Source organism: Barbus barbus, assembly GCF_936440315.1.
Source record: "Barbus barbus genome assembly, chromosome: 20".
Classification (NCBI taxonomy): domain Eukaryota; kingdom Metazoa; phylum Chordata; class Actinopteri; order Cypriniformes; family Cyprinidae; genus Barbus; species Barbus barbus.
Window position 1 is genome coordinate 1,113,194 of NC_136748.1, and position 20,290 is coordinate 1,133,483.

Sequence of the window (20,290 nt, forward strand, 5' to 3'; positions counted from 1 at the left end):
ACACCAGCCGAGAATAAAGATTTGAACTCTGCGGAGGAGGAGGATGATGATGAAGAAGACATTTAAAGCCATCACTGCCGCTCTCCAGTGTGGTGAAATGTTGTGGCTCGGTCACACGAGTTTTGAGGGTTCAGGTGATCTTTATTCAACTGCTCTGCTCTTTGCTAGTCTTGGCTAGTTTAGAAACCAGCTCAGATGTTTCGTCAGCATGCATTGGCTCCGCAAGCCTTTACTTCACACTGCTTGTTTTGTAACTTCAAGCAACCTGGTAACACTTTCTACAGGCTTTCTGCAGGTCTTAATTCACCCTTCCACAAAACAAGGCAAAATAAGTGTTGGTAACACTTTACATAAAGCGCTTATGTATAATGCATTATAAAATGTTAATGCATTACAAAATATATTAATGCATTATTAATTCACCTTATAATGCATTGTATAATCTCACGAATAATTGTAACCTGAGTTATGATCAATTCTAAAACTTTGCTATTCATTGCTACATCTTTAGAAAGTGCAATGCATTTAAACACATTACAAACAAACCTTCAGATATTATAATGCATTTTAAATTTGGTTACAACAAAATTATTCATGCAAAAAGGCATTGCAACATATATTATGAATACCTTTGTTATGCATTATACATAAAGGCTTTAAGTCTCACCACTTAAATCAGAGCAGAAAGTCATGGCAGTAAATGTGGCAAGCACTACAAAAACTAATTCCAAAATATTTAAACAGTATTTTTGTCTTATCTAATATCTGAATATTCTTGAATCAAGATACATTTACTTGAGATGCACAATAAAGATGAATACAAAGTCTTGTTTTCTGAGGAGTATAGCTAAATTAAATGCATTTATGCTTAAAACGAGAACATATATCATTCAGTGGGGTCAGAAAAATCAACTAGTTTTCCCTTTGAATGAGGTTTATTTTTCTGACAACATTGGCAGATATTTATTCTTGTTTTAATCATAAGCTCACTCCATTTAGATGAATTTCTTTGTGTCCTTCCATTTATTCCTTCCATTTTAAGTGTTCATAAAAGAGAAAGATGCCAAGTTTGTCATCACTCCTTCAACAGTGTAATAAAAACACTCACACGGCAGTGTTAACTAGTTCCCTGACAGGGTAGTAGAACAGAAAGAATAGAGTTATTAATAACTGTGGAAAGGAGTCATCACAGGGTCCATACACTGATGTTCACTAGGGTCATTTCAAGAGAAATCAAGGTTCCTGATAAATTGAAATGCATTTTTATTTATTTTTAGTCCGTAACATGTTTTTAAACTCAGCAGCTTCTCTGTATGTAGTTTCAAAGCAGAGGCAGCCAGTGTAGATCTACTGCTTCAGGGTTTTGTTGTGTTGAATTCTCTTGGATATGATCAACAGCTGAACATCCTGATGAATGAAAGACATGTAGGGACAGTTGTACTACATTAGCACAAGAGCACAATTCCAAAACAGCGCTGATGGGTGTGGAAATTTCTGCGGGTGATTTAGGAACAATGCACAAATTAAAGAACACAGAGGCAACAGATCATTTACATATCGACCAACACAATATACCAAGCGCAGCACAAATTAGCGTAGTCGCAAATAAAGAATAAAGAAATAAAGAAGCCACAGTACATTGAAAAGAACCGAAGGCCAAAAAATGAAGGTTTGCTAGAAGTTTTGATAGACCTGGTATTGCGTGACTCTTAGGGTTCCAAGTCATCTTTTATTTCCTGAAGCAAATTAAAAATAACATGGCTTGGCAAACGATATGCTCAGATAATGTGTTCTTCTGGCATTCACATTAATACGTGTGGAAAATAATTGCAGCCATTTCAAGTGCAAAATAGCTTAAGACATGCTTTTTTTCGGCGTTAAATAATGGCGCAAATGCCAGTAATTTGACGAGCGCAAACGTTTGTAAATCTCGTTGCGTGATTCATTTTAATACTCTCCTCCAATAAATTTTGTGTCTGAAAGGGAAACTCCTACAAATGCATATTCAATAAGGTCAGGAGCACAAATTAACTGTGTCCACGCCTTTTCAGCGCTAATTCGTCACTGCGTGTCTTTAGTAAAACCCGACAGTACAATTTAATCGCCAGAAGACGATTTGCGCTGGCAGAAGCTGTTAGTAAAACTGACCCTTACAATCCATAACTTGTGTGCATCTGTCTCTGCTCAGGAGGAGTGTACCGGGGCGGCCCAGGTGGAGAGCAGCGTTGCGGTCGTGCCGTCTTTGCCCAGAGGAGCAGCGGTGGAGCTGCATGTCACGGCTGTGCAGGACTGTCCCACAGACAGATCGTCTCATCTCTCCGTCTCAGAGATACCAGGGTGCAGCGTCGAGTGCCGTCTACTGCAGTCCAGCTGCGCTCGATACGCCTCTCTGTCTCTCGCCGTGAGCTTGAGCGATCCTCCCGCCGCGGCCGAGAGCATCACCCATCAGCTACTGTCTTCATACCAGAGCGCTCTTCACAAGACCAGTCTCTCTGCACTGTGTGCCAGAGTCTTCTATAAGAGCCACGACTCGCTCGTCACTCAGATCGCCACAGGTACGCTTCAGCTCCGCAGTCTGGTAATGTTTGGTCACTCATAAAGGAATAGTTCAGCCAAAAATTAAAATGTGTTCACCCTCAGGTCATCCAAGAACAGGATGAGTTTGTTTCTTCATCAGATTTGGAGAAATTGAGATCAGTGTCTCAGCAATGGATGCTCTGCAGTGAATGGGTGCCGTCAGAATGAGAGTCCAAACAGCTGATAAAAACATCACAATAATCCACACCACTCCAGTCCATCAGTTAACATCTGGAGAAGACAAAAGCTGAAACTAATCCAGACGTTTTTAACTAAAATACATTGCAATGGATTTAAATAAAAATGTATACAAATACATGGATTATAAGAATCCATAATAACGCTTCCTCCAGTGAAAAGGTGTTCTGATCTGAATTAGGAGAGAAATCTGCACAGATCAAGCAGCATTTACAAGACAAAACAGCTTTAAACAAATATGTGGCTGGATTTTGATGTGAGAGACAACAGGAGATTCACTGTTTCACTGGAGGAAGCGTTATTATGGATTATGCACTCTAAATGTATTTTAGCTGGAAGAGACCGTTAATTATGTATTAATAGATCATATATTTGATGCACATCACACCTGTCACTGTTCACACACACAGATTCATTCAAACGCAATTCGTTCAAAAAGACTGATTCACTCAGGAACAAAACACTGCACAACAGTTCTGTTAACAGTTCTATGTTCAGTTATGTTTTAATGCCAAAGTTCAATTCAATTCAAGTTTATTTGTGTAGCGCTTTTTACGACACAAATCGTTGCAAAGCAGCTCTACAGGAATTTAAGTTTCCACAATATATTTATATATTGCAGAACCTTAATATGTTTGACTTATGGCAAAATTTGGTAATCCTTTGTTGTCTGAGCGTTGGCATCCTCTGAGGTCCTCTGAGGGGTTGGCATCATCTTTTCTCAGGTGTTCGGTCATCTCAGATCATTTAAGGGTTGGATCCAGACTGAAGCTTCTGTCATTCCTAGTTACCACGGGATGCTAATCAACAGAGAAACAAATACAGACATAATTAGCATAGCTGCTGTTCCATCTAAGCAAAAATGATTTGTTCAACCCAAGCTAAAGAATAATAATAATGTACATTTGATCAGATATAACTGCAGTACAAGATTATAAAATGCATTATGTGAATGCTTGGCTAAAGAGATGTGTCTTTAATCTAGATTTAAACAGAGAGAGTGTGTCTGAACCCCGAACGTTATCAGGAAGGCTATTCCAGAGTTTGGGAGCCAAATGTGAAAAAGCTCTACCTCCTTTAGTGGACTTTGCTATCCTAGGTACTACCAAAAGACCAGAGTTTTGTGACCTTAGGGAGCGGGTTGGATTGTAGCGTGGTAGAAGACAGGTTAGGTACGCAGGAGCTAAACCATTTAGGGCCTTATAGACAAGTATTAATATTTAATAAATGATACTGAACTGAATAGGTAGCCAGTGCAGAGACTGTAAAATTGGGGTAATATGATCATATTTTCTTGACCTGGTAAGAACTCTAGCCGCTGCATTTTGGACTATCTGTAGCTTGTTTATTGAAGATGCAGGACAACCAGCTAGCAGTGCATTACAACAGTCCAGTCTAGAGCTCATGAATGCATGAACTAGCTTTTCTGCATCAGAAACAGGGAGCATGTTTCGAAGGTTGGCAATGTTTCTAAGATGGAAGAATGCTGTTTTTGTAACATGGGAAATATGATTTTTAAAGGACAAGTTGCTGTCTAATATAACACCCAGATTTTTGACTTTAGAGGATGTGACAGTGCATCCGTCTAGTTGCAAATTGTAATCCAAGAGATTCTGTGTACTGTTTTTTGGTCCAATAAGTAATATCTCTGTCTTATCTGAATTTAATAGGAGGAAATTATTGGTCATCCAATCTTTTACATTTTTTACACAATCTACTAGCTTAGATAGTTTAGAAGTTTCATCTGGTCTTGTTGAGATATATAGTTGAGTATCATCAGCATAACAATGAAAACTAATCCCGTATTTTCTAATAATATTACCAAGGGGCAACATGTATATTGAAAATAGCAGAGGACCTAGGACAGATCCTTGTGGTACTCCATACTTTACTGGTGATAATTGAGATGACTCTCCTTTTAAATGAACAAAGTGGTAGCGATCGGACAGGTAGGATCTAAACCATCTTAAAGCCTGCCCTTGAATACCAGTATAGTTTTGTAATCGATCTATGAGTATGTCATGGTCTATAGTGTCGAACGCAGCACTAAGATCAAGTAATAATAGCAATGAGATGCAGCCTTGGTCTGAAGCAAGTAGTAAGTCATTTGTAATTTTAACAAGTGCAGTTTCTGTGCTATGGTGAGGCCTGAAACCTGACTGAAATTCTTCATAGAGATAATTTTTTTGCAAGAAGGAGCACAATTGAGCAGACACAACTTTTTCAAAAATTTTAGACATAAACGGAAGATTTGAAATGGGTCTGTAATTTGCCAGTTCATTTGAATCTAGTTGTGGTTTCTTAATAAGAGGCTTAAAAACCGCCAGCTTGAATGGTTTTGGGACGTGACCTAAAGATAACGATGAGTTAATAATATTGAGAAGCGGTTCTTCTGCTACAGGTAACAACTCTTTCAGTAGTTTAGTGGGTACAGGATCTAATAAACACGTTGTTGGTTTAGATGCACTGATAAGTTTATTTAGCTCTTCCTGTCCTATAGTTGTAAAGCACTGCAGTTTTTCTTTGGGTGTGATGAATGAAGCTGAAATACTAGACGCAGTAGAATCTACATTTGATATTGTATTTCTGATGTTATCAGTAAAGAAATTCATAAAGTCATTACTATTAAACTGTGAGGGAATATTTAGATCAGGTGGCGTCTGTTTATTTGTTAATCTAGGCACTGTGCTAAATAAGAACCTTGGATTGTTTTGGTTATTATCTATGAGTTTGCGGATATGCTCTGCCCTGGCAGCTTTTAGAGCCTGTCTATAGCTGGACATACTGTTTTTCCATGCAATTCTAAAAACTTAAGTTTCTTAAAAACTAAAAGTTAGTTTTTCTCCATTTGCGCTCAAGATTATGAGTTTCTTTCTTGAGAGAATGGGTATAACTGTTGTACCATGGCGCAGTACGTTTTTCTCTAACCTTTTTCAATTTGAGGGGGGCAACAGCTTCTAATGTGTTAGAGAAGATAGTGCCCATGTTGCTAGTCATTTCGTCTAGTTCATGTGTATTTATGGGTACACAGAGCAGTTGAGATAAATCAGGCAGGTTATTTGTGAATCTGTCTTTGGTGGCTGGAACAATAGTTCTGTTCTTTGGAACTATGAAGTACCAGCTGTAGAACCTGGACTCTCTCGCGAGGAGGAACCACCTCGATGGCCTCCTTCCTTAAGAGAGTATGTACCTACTGTTCCATTACCAGAGCCTGCTCGGGGCCCACTAAAGTGGAATTCACCCCGTTGTATTGAGGCGGACGAGAATCGAATTGGATTCTGTAGCCTCTCTCTACAGTGCGCAGGACCCATCTAGACACATTTGGCAGTAGGTTCCACGCTGCGAAATAGTCTACCAAGGGAACCAGTCCCTCGAGACTGGCCTCTGGTGTAGTCAGAGCGGCTAGTTTGGTGCCCTGAAGCGGCGAACCGGCAGGGAAAGACCGTACCAGCTGCTCTAGAAACCCCCGAAGGGGTGGCAAGCATCTCAGCTCCGCTACGGTACCGGGCGGAAGAGACTGAGATGTACGCTCGCTGGAGACCGCTGCGCCCTGAAGCACCATAGGTGGCAGGGTTGGCAGAACAATCTCCTGAGGGCACTGGGGGAAGACAAGCACCTTACGCTGCGGTGAATTGTGCTCTACCCCAGCAGGGCTACCCTAATAAGCCCTGATCCCACTCACATCAGGGCTTCTTGGCCGAAGACCTCTTCGCCTGCTTGGCTGGGAGGTCCTTGACTGCGCACCCTTCTTACCGCCCCGACCCGCTCCAGCAAGCTTGCCTATACGAGGAGCCAGCACGCGGCAGGGGCTGCTCTCGCCCAGCAGCCCCGTGAGCTAGAGAGTGGCGAGGGAGAAACCCCCGCCCTCATCCAACTCCTTGACCAGGTCATCCTGGCATGCCTGCAACACCACCATGGCGTGCAGACATAAGCCAACCCGACCTGCTGCCGCGTACCCCTAGCCTTCAGAGACGACGCAGCGTCAGGGGACAGATAGCTTGCAAGCCTCTGTTCCACACGCGGCATCGCTCTGTGACCGCACTCACTCGTCCCCATCACATTACCGTAGTAATCAAAAGAGGGGACGAAGAGGCGGGCCGAATTGTTTTCCCTACAACCTCGACACCTCAGTGTGGAGGTCGGGGAAAAAAAGGCAGGCTCAGATGTGGAGGCGAGTCTGAAACCGCAGAAAACGCAGAAAACCCTCTCTGCGGTTCGACAAGCCACTCCACAAGCTCATATTGGGGTGACAGAGTGGGTGCAACATGCTCGACACTTCCCATGTCAATCTCCTCGGAGGAAGACATGAGAAACGCAGACGCCGCTGCCGCTGCCCGAGGGGAAGAAACCGCGAGGCGGTCTTCCGAACTCGAGGAGCGGTCATGGGATCTGACAGGTGAGGATGGAGATAGAGACTCGCTCATCTCCGATCCCTCCATCAGATCCCGCCACGAGCACCGCCTCCGCTCCGCCTCGGCGGGAGCAGGCAGCGCCGCGGGGAACGCCAACACACACAAGCTGTGTGTATCCCCCGCATACACAAAACAACATCTGCAGGGAGGAACACACACCTCGTATTGCGCTTCATTTATATTCCAAGCCTTAAACTGGCTCTTCTTAGCCATAGCTAAAGACAGACAACAGTAAATAAGACTGACAGAAACACAGAGAGCTTGCTGAATGACAGAAAGCTGGCGCCGGTTTCACCGCACGTGCTTTTATACCAGCTTCATTACGCAGTCATTACGTCACCTCGCCCGTGACGTCCCTCCCATCCATTGGACAGATTTCATTGGTATTCTGAGCCGGTTACGCTGTAGGCATTCCCCAAAGCGTCTCCTGACGCAGCTCGAGTTCCTGAAGAGGAACTACACTCTTTCTCAGCCTCTCTCAGCTTTACATCTGGGTCTGAATTCACAGAACATTTTTATAAAATTATTATCAACTGCTACTTTCTTGTTATTTTCTATTAGTATTTAGTGTTTCCCATATAACACTGTTCTTATCTTTTTTCTTTAGATTGTTTTAAAGACAAAACTTGAGAAGAATTTTAATTACTGAAACAAACGTTTTTAAAAAATCATTGAAAAATAACCTCTTGAAGTTAGCATAACTTTCAGCTTGTCTGAAATCCCAAAAAGTAGGATGGTTAACAAATTTATTGTTTCAAATATTAAACATTACAACAAAACACCACCTATGTATACAGCATATAACAAATATTACTATTACTAGTATAATTATGGCATGATGTGACTTTTTGCTAAATTCATAATTCATTCATACAAAAAATTTATGAATGAATTATGCATTTTTTTTTTCAGCAGCATTCACAGGAGGTTCTTCAGAAGATATATGAGAACATCTTAAGAATTTCACTTCTTATAAACCTCTTAGATTTTTTTGTTTTGTTTTGTTTGTTTCTTCACAAAATTTCTAAACCTCTTTAAGCAGATTTCCATGAATCTGGCCCTAAAATTCTTCCTCATGTTGTTCCAAACCTGTAGGATTTATTCTGTGAAGTGTTTTTGGAGAATTTCCTGGCTGCTCTTTTGCATCAAATGAACTGAAGTTGTCAAAATGACACAAAATCATCATAACACTCGTCCATATGACTTGTGCTCTATATTCCAAATCTTCTGAAGTCATTCATATAGTTTTGTGTGAGGCTGAAAATGTAACTACACTTCTATTATAGTGTTTCCAGAGCACCAATGCTAAGATTATATTGAGATATTAAGATCATATTAGCAGCCCTAGCACATGTCCAGTGTTTTGCAGTCCGCTGAGAGTCCGAGCGATTTCATATTTATGGGACGTTTCTTGAGGACACTTGCGGTCGTTCATCAGTCTGGCATGCGTGATGTTTTGAATGCAGGCTTCGCTGTTGCTTATTACAGGAAATGAAATTATAGTGTGAGGCACAGAATAGAAATGAGACGTCTCGTCTGAGTGTCTGCCGTATGACAGTTTGTTTGTCTTGAAGATGATGTGATGCCAGTGCAGAAGTCAGTCTGAATGCCCTCTTACATTAACATCAGGTCTGGTTTGATATCAAACTGTCTCAAAAGCGGGATTGAGTCTGGAGCGTTTGGTAGGAAGACCTGGTCTGATGTCAGACGGGCTTCCATTGGGTTTCTTCTACCTCCTGAAGTTTGCTTTCACTTCAGATCGGTGATCTATCGGTGGTCTATAATGGTCTTTTGTGTGTGTGTGTGTGTGTGTGTGTGAGAAACATCAGTGTCAGTGATAAAGCGATTAGCATGAAGTCTGGTCCACATTGGTGATTATTCTGACCACGAGCTGCTCGTTAGACACGAAGAGATGCATGTGCTGCATCTAAGAATGATGATGATATTAGAGTAACTATTATATTAGACTGGAAAATCAGACAATCACCAGTAGAATTGAAGAAATGATTGGCAGAAACCCTGTGGACAAGAGTTAGGGTTAAGGTTCATTTTTAGTCATTATTTGGTTATTGCTTATAGTTTTAGATAATTAGATAAGTAAATAATTATTTATTAAAAACCTTAAAAACATAACTTTTATTTTAGCTGTTTGCCAAGGCATCCTTTCTCATTTCCATTTAAAGAGATGTACTAAAATAACTAAAATAAAAATTAATGCTTTTTAAAAAGTTAACACACACACACACACGTGTATGTGTATATATATAAACAAAATTACTGAAACTTTTAAACTAATTAAACTATTTAATCGTTTGCAAATAATAATAATAATAAAATTGACAAAAATATAATTGCTAAAACTTTAAAATAAAAATGTATTAAAAGTTTTAAAATGAATTTAAACAAAATGTAAACATAAAAATTCATTCAAATTATTACTGTCTATAATAGTTTCTCAATAATACTAAAATAACACTGCTTTGGTCTGCTTGTTGGGACTGAATGCAGATGTAACTCGTTCATCTATTCAGGTTAATCTGATTAAATGTCCCGAGTTTAGGGTGTTAAAATTAAAGAGAAGAATATTGTTTTATTATGTTATCATTCAGAAGGCATCTAAATTCCTTGTGTTCTATTATAGTGCTACAGTAGTGATACTGAAAGCATTTAAATATTTTGAGACAGAAGCACTTCACTATACGAGTTATGATTCATGCATTAATAACCACACACATTTATCTGTGTTAGAGTTCTTCATCTTCTCATGTGGAGGTTTCTGTTTCCGAGGCATGCGTTCATATGCTGTAGCCAAGGCCGGACTTACCATTGGGCTTGAGTGGGCTCGAGCCCATGGGCCCCGCCCAATAGGGGGCCCCGCCCGCCCGGCCGCTTCCGTTAATTTGATTTGTTTATTTTTCAATTAAGGTTCGTTTATTGGTCTGGCATTGGTGATAACGAATCGTTGGCTTTACACTGTTGTACCTAGCGGCCGCATTAATCAGTATAATGGCGGACAAGCGGTATCGGAGCGGCACGCTTAAAAGAAAACAAAAAAATGAAAGACAGCGACGTGAAAAGGAAGCACTCAGTAAACTGAAAACGATTACTGGATTTTTCACACCTGTGACACCACAGCCTGATGTACCTGTGCTAGCTGAGAGATGTGGGTGAGTCTGCAACACCTGAGGCTCACTTGTCAGGACGAGAAAAATTCTCATCTGGTGTGTTTTTATGGAGCGATTTTTGTGCCAATATTCATCAAACAAATCCAGTGTTTTGCAAATAAACACAATCTGCTTTGCAAAGAAAAACTCGACTTTCAAACAAACGCAAAGTGATTTTCAAATACAAAACTCTTTGAGAGAAAATGCAGAGATATGGACAAATATATGTATTGTGTGTTACAACTGTGAGACTCATTTGCCTTTTTATGAGGAAACTTGGCTTGATTTTCTCACAAATGCGACAGGCTGATTTACTCACACGAGTGCAATTGAGCAACTTTCTTTTCCAAAACAGCAGATGGCGCTGTTGGTCAATTTACGCTAGTCTCCCGAGACCTGAAACACCTCTTTACCTTTTCAGAACAATATGAGTGGGGAACAGGTGAGTTTCTGTCTTACTGTCTCTATAATTAACCATTTAGATGTTTTCAGAAAGCACCCTACTACAGAGTCAGTGAAAATCACAACAAGTCTGTGAAGTTGTTAACATGATTGATTAGTTCAAAAATCAGAGGTGACCTGGCTAAACATTTAACTAGGCTGTTTTTCCCTATAAAACTGATCCATTCTCCGTGCCTCTTATCTCCTGTTGGATTGTGGGATATAGAATATACATATGTATTGATACAATTGTTCAACATTTAAAACAATGCAGGGGTATAATAATATATCGTGTCACAATATATTGTAATACTAAAATGCAAATGTATAGTGGATAGCGACAATATTGTGTACTAAAAATGAAAGCATTTTGAATTGTATTTTTACGTTAGGTCAAGTAAGATTTATTGTCTTTCTTCTACAGTATATATGTTGAACCATAGCCTACAGTGGAGAGAAATGCTGTAGGCTACCTCTGCAGTAAAAGTTGAAACAAGTATAAAACTACACATAGATAACCTCCTGAAAGGAGTAGACTAATCTAATTATACAAATAGGCTACTATAATCAAACTAGTTTAAGTTCAGGTGAGCTTTATTGTGATTCAGCTATATAAATGTACCAAAAGAAACATTATGAAAGTTAGCCATGGTTTTACTAAATAAATACCATGGTATTTGTAGTAAAGTTGTCTATATTGAAATGGTAACCTGCAAAAAAAACATGGTTACCACACTTTTACAATAGTAAAACCAACTTTAATTTTCATAAGGGATATCATGGGATTTCATCAGTTTATCATATTTATGTTTATATATAGTAATATACATGCCTTGTACAACATTTCAAACTAAAAGTGGCCTGTAAGGAGATATTTCCTGTTTCAACCAATATACCGGCAGATTTTAGTCTGACAATAGCCTGTTTGGAGAAATTCAACTAAAATGATGTAGCTTTTTATATATGGCCGAGCAACATTTTAACTCGTGAAGTTATGAATAAAAGGCTATGGTCAGGAATTATATTAGTGGCTCTTTAAAATGCAAACGTTCATCATCTGAGTCACTCCTAGAAGAGTCCTCGCTGTCCCGAGTGTGTCTTCACCCGTGTAGCACGCTGTTTATTAAACCACTGCTTATTAAATGATGAATTTAGTATTATATCAGCGTGATCCTATCACTTGATCCTTCTCCCCAATTGACAGGACAAGAGTGACACCAGAAAATAAATATTCATCATTTTGCTTAGCGAAAAAATACGTAATTATTTTAGACAAATGAGTTACATCATTTAAAAAAAAAAGTTTTAGATATTGCACTAAAAAATGTGATATATATATATATTTTTATTAATTAATGACCTCTTGGGTGATATTACTATATCTGATACTAAATTAAGTTGTCTAAGCTTTCATTTTTGGTACACCATATTGTTGCTATCTATTATACATTTGCATCGTTTTGAATGTTGAACAATTGTATCAATATATGTGTATATACATATGTATATTCTATATCCCACAATCCAACAGAGGATAAGAGGCACGGAGAATGGATCAGTTTTATAGGGAAAGACTAGTTAAATGTTTATCCAGGTCACCTCTGATTTTTGAACTAATCAATCATGTTAACAACTTTACAGACTTGTTGTGAATTTCACTGACTCTGTAGTAGGGTGCTTTCTGAAAACATCTAAATGGTTAATTATAGAGACAGTAAGACAGAAACTCACCTGTTCCCCACTCATATTGTTCTGAAAAGGTAAAGAGGTGTTTCAGGTCTCGGGAGACTAGCGTAAATTGACCAACAGCGCCATCTGCTGTTTTGGAAAAGAAAGTTGCTCAATTGCACTCGTGTGAGTAAATCAGCCTGTCGCATTTGTGAGAAAATCAAGCCAAGTTTCCTCATAAAAAGGCAAATGAGTCTCTCAGTTGTAACACACAATACATATATTTGTCCATATCTCTGCATTTTCTCTCAAAGAGTTTTGTATTTGAAAATCACTTTGCGTTTGTTTGAAAGTCGAGTTTTTCTTTGCAAAGCAGATTGTGTTTATTTGCAAAACACTGGATTTGTTTGAATATTGGCACAAAAATCGCTCCATAAGTAGGGGCCCGAAAATGACTCAAGCCCAGGGGCCCCCACGATGCTAAGTCCTGCCCTGGCTGTAGCATATGTTCAGACGTGTTTATGGAGCTGTCAGTCGTCTCGATGGCCTCGGAGAGCGCCCAGAGCCGCTTCACGGGTCACAGCCCCACCATATCAGAGGAGAGATGAAGACTTCTGCCCTCCAACCCTTCTGCTTGGACGGGACAGTTGAGCATGAAAACACAGATCTGTTGGCTCCTCTCGTATCGCCTGACAGATGAGTGTTTGGCTTCTGGACATTTGGACGCATCTCAGAGAACCAGTGCAGAAGGTGTCTGTGGTCTGACGCGCTTCAGAAATCAAGCTGATGTTCCTCAGCAGAAATGAAGATGTTTACATGCACATCAGTCGATACCTACCAGAAATCAGTTTATTGAAATAGCCTGTTTAAACAGTTCACATGCAAACCAATAACCTGGCAATCCAAGAAAACAGTGTTTTTTAGACATGTGTATTCCACTCTGAGTAATGCATTGATGTGAGTTGTGATGTTGTTAAAGCATCAAGCCTGACGGCTGTAATAATACTCAGGAAAACTACTTTAAAAAAAAATGGAACAGTTTATTGAACCTTTAGACAAAATCTAAAAACAAAGTCTAAAAAGTTAGCATATGTGTTTTTGTTGAGTATCATATTTGATCTGTCAGGCTTTCATGGCTCATATAGTCTGATATAGCGAGAAAATGGAGAAAAAAAACAGCTCAGTTTTATTCAGAGACTCAAACTGAGCAAAATATGCATGATAATGTAAATCACTGAGATCTTTATAACAGTACAGCAGATACGGACATAAAATGATCTAAATATCAGTGGTCACTCTATATCTCCAATAATATGTCTCAGTAAGCTGAGATGGAAATGATCCAAACATATAATGCAATGCTGATTGAGAGATGAAGAAATAAACGCTCCTCAGAAGATGTGAGATGAAGATCATTCCTCCGCTGAGGAACAGAGAAAGTAAAGCTTCTGGAGACAAACGCTCCTCAAAAGATCCTGATGATCAGATTTGAGACGCACTGATTTTTCTAGAAAATGATTGATGGAGAATCAAGTAAAGCTGAGCTGCTTCAGTCCAGTAAGAGTTCATCTGGAGATATGACTGCAGTTATTCTGACGTTTACTTGATCAAAATCAGTCAAGATTTGACAGAAAAAGACACTGAAGCAGCAGCTGAAGCTGGACGCTTCTACAATTACACTAAAAGAGCTTTTACTGGATAAAACACTAAACTATCTATCAGAAGACATGGAGGAGATTGAGAGTGAAACAGGTTTAACAGCAAAGACGGATCATGTTGATCATTTAGAGGCCTTAGAAATGTGTGCATCAAATCTGAAACAGTAGCTTTATAGGGTTTAATCCACATGCTTTATCACATGCAGACTTCAGAAAGCAGACTGAATGCAGGTTTATATGCCGGGTGAAATCAGGGTAATGAGCAAAATTGGTTTATGCATTAGTGCGTTTACATGACCAAACGTGTTGTCAGCTTATTAAGCAGAATCGGTTTATTAATGTGTATGTAAAGGCACTCAAGGTCTGAATTTTATGCGCAATTACACCGGTTTAGTGGTTAATGTAACTGACCCACAGGCTGTGCGTTTGGAAAACATGAACCTGTCAGAAATTCACTGCAGGAATCTACACGTCTTTATTGATGCTAGACTATGAAGACTTAGACTTTTACTTTCTGCTTTTCTTTCTTTATTATTTAATGTGCGTAAATCTGTCATGAAAGCAAGTTTTTACTGTAGCTAATATTTAAATGTTCATATTTCAACAACAAATTGGAGTAGAAACAAAAGTTTAGATAAAACTGCAATATATGTTCACATATATATATATACAGCTCTGTTTTTATTTGAGCGTTTTGGTTATTAAATAAATTAGATTGTAATGCAATAAAGCGAAGTATTCAAAAAGTGGAAAATGTGATCAAATACTTCATTAAATGTAAAATAACTTTAAATAAACAAGTTTATGAATAAAAAAGCTTTTATCACAAAAAATCTGTGCTTTATTGTGGTTGCTTGGATGCAGTAAAAATAGAAAGCTGCTCATGTTTGCATTTTCTTCCGTTATTGGCCACAATTCTGCTTAAAATCAGGATCAGGCATAAGCAGGGATAGACTTAGTGATCTGGGGGCCCTAAGCAAATTTCAGGTACGGGGCCCCTACACACTATATGCTCTTTTACGCCTAACCCTTATTTTGCTCGCTAGCTCTCTCATTATAGCTATAACTAATATTTATTATAACTATTACCCCTTCACAGCTTAAGTAGCCTAAATAATTAGTCAGCCTAATGCTATTCTAAAGCCATATTAAGCTACCTTATTTTTTTCAGATCACAAAAGAAGACATTATATAAAAAAAAATGCTTGCACTTGTCCATTTAATGAATTGTAAACGTCTTCAATCTTTTTACAAAAAGGATTAAAATGTCATAAAAATGATCCCATACAACTGGTTCCGTATTCCAAGTGTTCTTAAGGCATACGATAGGGTTTGCCGAGAAACACATCGAAAATGTAATCTATTCAGCGAAAATCTCCAGTCATTGCATTCATGCATTTATACACGCTTTTATTTTATAGTTCATTTGCATTTATAGTTTGCGCTGGCGTGCCTAGGAAAAGCACACAAGAGAGTCATTTTAAAACGTCGAGACAAATAAAATTATGACTTGAAACACAATTTCTTTACAGAAGTGAATATCTCTGTTCTGAGACAGTTAAAGCAGCTAGAAAGAGCGCTCCGTCTATAATCACTAAAAGCTGTCACTCACTTCAGTTCATCGTGATCTCACGGCGTTCTGCTAATAAGCTCTCTGCACAGTGAATCTCTTATTTACATCATTTCTACACTGTTATAATGAGAGGATTCACAAGCTTGCAGGACTCCGCACCTGACAAAAACTCACCGTTTTGAATGGTGAGTGAACATTTGACTCTCTCCATAACACAAATACATATTAGTGCATTTGCCAAGTATGTTTCGCGAATATCAGACGGGGCCCCCTGATTCCCCGGGGCCCTAAGCGGCCGCTTACCTCGCCTATTGGTTAAGTCCGCCCCTGGGCATAAGATAATGTCCTACACATGAAAATGGGCTGAGAATTGATCAAATAGTTGTAATCTGGAACAGATGAGACATGAGTCGTGTGTTTGTGGCAGTTTTTCTGCTGATTAATGGAAAATACAAGATGCTTCTCCTTACAAATGCTGCTTGAAAGCAAAACTGATATGAGATGCACATATTTAGTAAGAAAGTGGCATGCTATGGCAAACAGACAGCACCCCTGAATTAGTGAGAAACAAGTATTGGATTTTATTCAGCAAATATGATGCAGGACAGTGTTATTAAAGAACACAAACCAGGGCCTTTAAAGCAGGAGCTGGCATGAATGGAGCATTTGATGGCGATGAAGGTGACCGTGTCTCTAATATAATGTGCTCTCCTCAGACAGCGCTGTTGATCTCCTGATGAAAGTCCAACGGCCCGGAGAGAACCGCAGGCCTCCGTAAAGCACAGAGGAAAGCTGTTTTCATTCACACTGGTTAATTACTCGCCGTGCGATCTGTGACGTGCTGTGTGTGTGTTCCTAATGAAAGAGCCTGACGACTATCAAAAGAGATTTCACCTTTCCATCGCAGCGTCCCTTCGTTTGTCTGATGATCTTGTTCGCTTTTGTGCTTCACACTGACCTGCGGTGCACTCAGGCTAATTGGAGTGAAAGGGTTAGTGGGAAAAAGTCATTTACTCACCTTCATGTTGTTCTTGGTTAATTGTTGATAATATAATTATACTATAATTTCCCAATCAAAGCCATGTGTTGATGCATTTCTCAAAAGCAACTGTGGTCGATATCTCTGTTGTTACTAACATATTTGAGCAGCTTGGTGTTTCCCGAATCTAAAGTTTCAAGAAACAGCATTGCATGGTTGAACTGCAGCTCTCCACCTGTGCTTAAGCTGAGTTTATAGTTAGACCGACGTGTGGATCATGCACTTGAGCAAAGCAAGCAAGCTAGCATGCAGTACCTTCTGTGCTTCTCCTTCCGTACATATAGAAATGTTGGTAACGCTTTAGTTAAGGGACCAATTCTCATGCTTTTGAATAAAAATGTTAGCAAACGTTACAATTTGACATGCAATTGTACGCCGCGGTGGAATGGGAAAAAAGCTTATGAGATGCCAGATGAGCTTCTTTTACTTTGAGCGCTGTGTTTTTAGAGCACCGTTTCATGTGTGAGATGCTGCCAGGTCAAACACGGCCGTCAAGCGCATGTTTACACAGAAAGCAGAACTACTGTATGGCTGCTATTTAAAGTTTGACAGACTGCTGCTGTTTTACTGATACTGTTAATCATTCACTACTGCTGTTATACTGTCAGTCAGGAAGAGTTTTGACCTCTAAACCTGAGCCTGAACACTGAACATCTGAAAGATATGGATTATTTAGCATTTTACTTACATTATATTATTTCTGAATGTATTTAAGAGAGTTTGCACTTTATTTTAAGGTGTCCTTGTTACGGTGTAATTATACATTCAGGTACTGAGAAATATTAACTACATGTACATACTATAATGAGGGTTTAGGGTCAGTTGCATGTTATTATGCATATTTTTTGTTATTACTATACATAGTAAGTACATGTGTAACAAGGATGCTGTAAAATGAAGTGTTACCCAACATTTGCCTTCATATTTCATGCATCTTTTCTGCAAAGATATTTAGCAATTGAATGTGTTTTATATTTACACCATGTTGAACTTAATATGTGCTGCACTTGGGACTTTCAGTAACACTTTATGTATAATGCATTATAAAGTATTATTAAAGGGCATAATGGATTACAATTATTCATTATGTGCATTGCAATACATCATATCTTGTCATAACTGAATTTAAAATGCATAGTGTAACAATGAATGGATAAGTGTAATGTATTAACTGTGTTATTCATGAGATTGCACAATGCATTATAATGTGCATTACAAGACATAATTATAATAATAATGCATTACACATAAAGGCGTTAAGTAAAGTGTTAGCGAACTTTCTTTAACCAGATGATTAATAAAGAGAATGTTACTATCTATCTAGTTAAACGTTAAAAAATCAAAACCTTGAAACGTGAAACAATCAGATGGGTCAAGTGTTTTGAGCAGCTGTAACGGTATTGTTTCGTGGTTGTTCTGAAGTGCTGTAAGGGCGTATCAGGTGACTCCTGCGCTTACAGACCTTCCCGATCAATTCTTCTGCAGATTCTACAAGCTGTTAATCTGCTGCAAATGGCTAACTGCAGATGTTCTGCTCCTCTGTGTATAGACTGGTGTGTTTGGACGCGCACGCCTCTGCTCTGACCATATGTCTGCGCTCAGAGCCACAAGCTGCCGAGGGTCGCAGCGGCTCAATAACTGAAGTGTGTGTGTGTTCTGGGCAGGATCGAGTGTGTAGTGTGACCCCTGTGCTCTCGTGTCTGCAGGGTTGGAGCGTCTGGATCGCTGCGGTGCTGCTGTGGCTCTGGTTCCTGTGGAAGATCTGCCGGATCGCTGTGTCCTCCGCGTCTCCTGCTGGCTCTGTGTGTAACAGACAGATTGTTGCTCTTGAGTTCTGCTCTTACTGATCTCCAGCTCAGATCGAGTCCATGACACCTGCAGTCTATGATGTTTTTGTCTCCAGCTAAAGCAGTTTTGTTGTGAAACCGCTTGTAAACTATGTCATGTAATGTCACATTTTCCTCACAAAAGACATTCAATGTCCATAAACTCAATAGATAGAGAAAAAACCTTTAGGGAGGAGCATTTTGATAAATTACATATTCATTATTTTTATTGAACCTGTCAGTGATGTTTTATTTAATGCAAGTTTGAATAAATCTCTCATGAAATCTATTTTTTTTACAGCCACCATTTAAATGTTTATATTCCAACAACTGATTGCTGTAGAAACCTAATTACTGTGCACAATCTAAATGTGACCCTGGACCACAAAACCAGTCTTAAGGGTCAATTTTTATAAATTTAGATGTATGCATCATCTGAAAGCTGAATAAATAATCTTTCCATTGATGTATGGTTTGTTATGATCGGACAATATTTGTCTGAGATACAACTATTAGAAAATCTGGAATCTGAGGGAGCAAAAAAATCTAAATATTGAGAAAATCTCCTTTAAAGTTGTTCAAATGAAGTTCTTAGCAATGCATATTACTAATCAAAAATGAAGTTTTTATATATTTACGGTAGGAAATGTACTAAATATCTTGATGGAACATGATCTTAATATCCTAATGATTTTTGTCATAAAAGAGAAATGTATAATTTTGATCCATACAATGTATTGTTGGTTATTGCTACAAATATACCTGTGCTGCTCATGACTGCTTTTGTGCTGCAGGGACACAGATGGTTTCTACAAAACTGTGTTATGTGCATATTTAAATGTATACAGCTCCATTTTTATGCTTTTTTAATTTGAAATAAATGTAAACAATTGATTACATTTACATTTAGTCATTTAGCAGATGCTTTTATCCAAAGCCACTTACAAATGAGGACAACGGAAGCAATCAAAACCAATAAAAGAGCAATGATATGCAAGTGCTGTAAGTCTCAGTTAGTTTAACAGACTTGTACTGTATTAGGTTTGTGAGAGAATCAGACTGAACTGAAAATCTGCAAGCTGTTTTTTCACGCACATGTATTTAAAGCTATATTTCGATCAGTTATGGAACATGAGAAGCATCATTGATCTCCGAAAACACACAAGTTTGAAAATATGAATGAGATTTCAGAGTTTGGAGGACGATTATTATGAGTGTTGTGTGATGTCATCTGCAGACATCAATGCATCTCTTGATCCTGAGAGAGTGTGGTCTGATCTACACAGGTGTGTGTGTGTGTGTGTGTGTATGACACAGCTTTTCCACACATTATACAGTGCTGTGTTTGTGAAGGTGTGTCTGTGCAGCTGTCTCACACACTCTCACACACACACAGCAGCTGCGGCCTCATGGGAGCAACACACCCTCATTTCTGTGCGTTTGAATCATCCCTGAATATGATTTGATTGATGTGTTTATTCATTTGGCCCATATGTAGCATACGAATGTTGTGTGTGTGTGTATTCAGTTGAGTGTGTGTGTGTATTCAGTGGAGTGTGTGTGTGTGTATTCAGTGGAGTGTGTGTGTGTGTGTGTGTGTGTGTGTACTGATATTCCCTATGACATTATAGTAATACCAGTAACATAACAAAATTCCCTACAAGTACAGTAATACCAGTAAAGTCCCTTGTGGGGACTTTTTTTGTTTTTCTGGTCTCTATGAGGAAGCAAGCT

The 20,290-nt window shown here is 38.9% G+C and overlaps 1 protein-coding gene across 2 annotated transcripts in view; it reads left to right on the forward strand.

Annotated features, from left to right (window-relative positions):
- The window catches only part of LOC306886021 (uncharacterized protein), a 129,607-nt gene extending 110,050 nt beyond the window's left edge, over positions 1-19,557 (forward strand). The window contains exons 14-15 of one of the 2 annotated variants that reach the window (XM_079442872.1): positions 2,189-2,555; positions 18,437-19,557. In XM_079442872.1, the coding sequence (XP_079298998.1) occupies positions 2,189-2,555; positions 18,437-18,540 (471 nt within the window). In that variant the 3' untranslated portion in view covers positions 18,541-19,557. The remainder of the gene's footprint in view (positions 1-2,188; positions 2,556-18,436) is intronic. The other variant, XM_079442873.1, reaches the window with a different exon arrangement.
- The last annotated feature ends 733 nt before the right edge of the window (positions 19,558-20,290 follow it).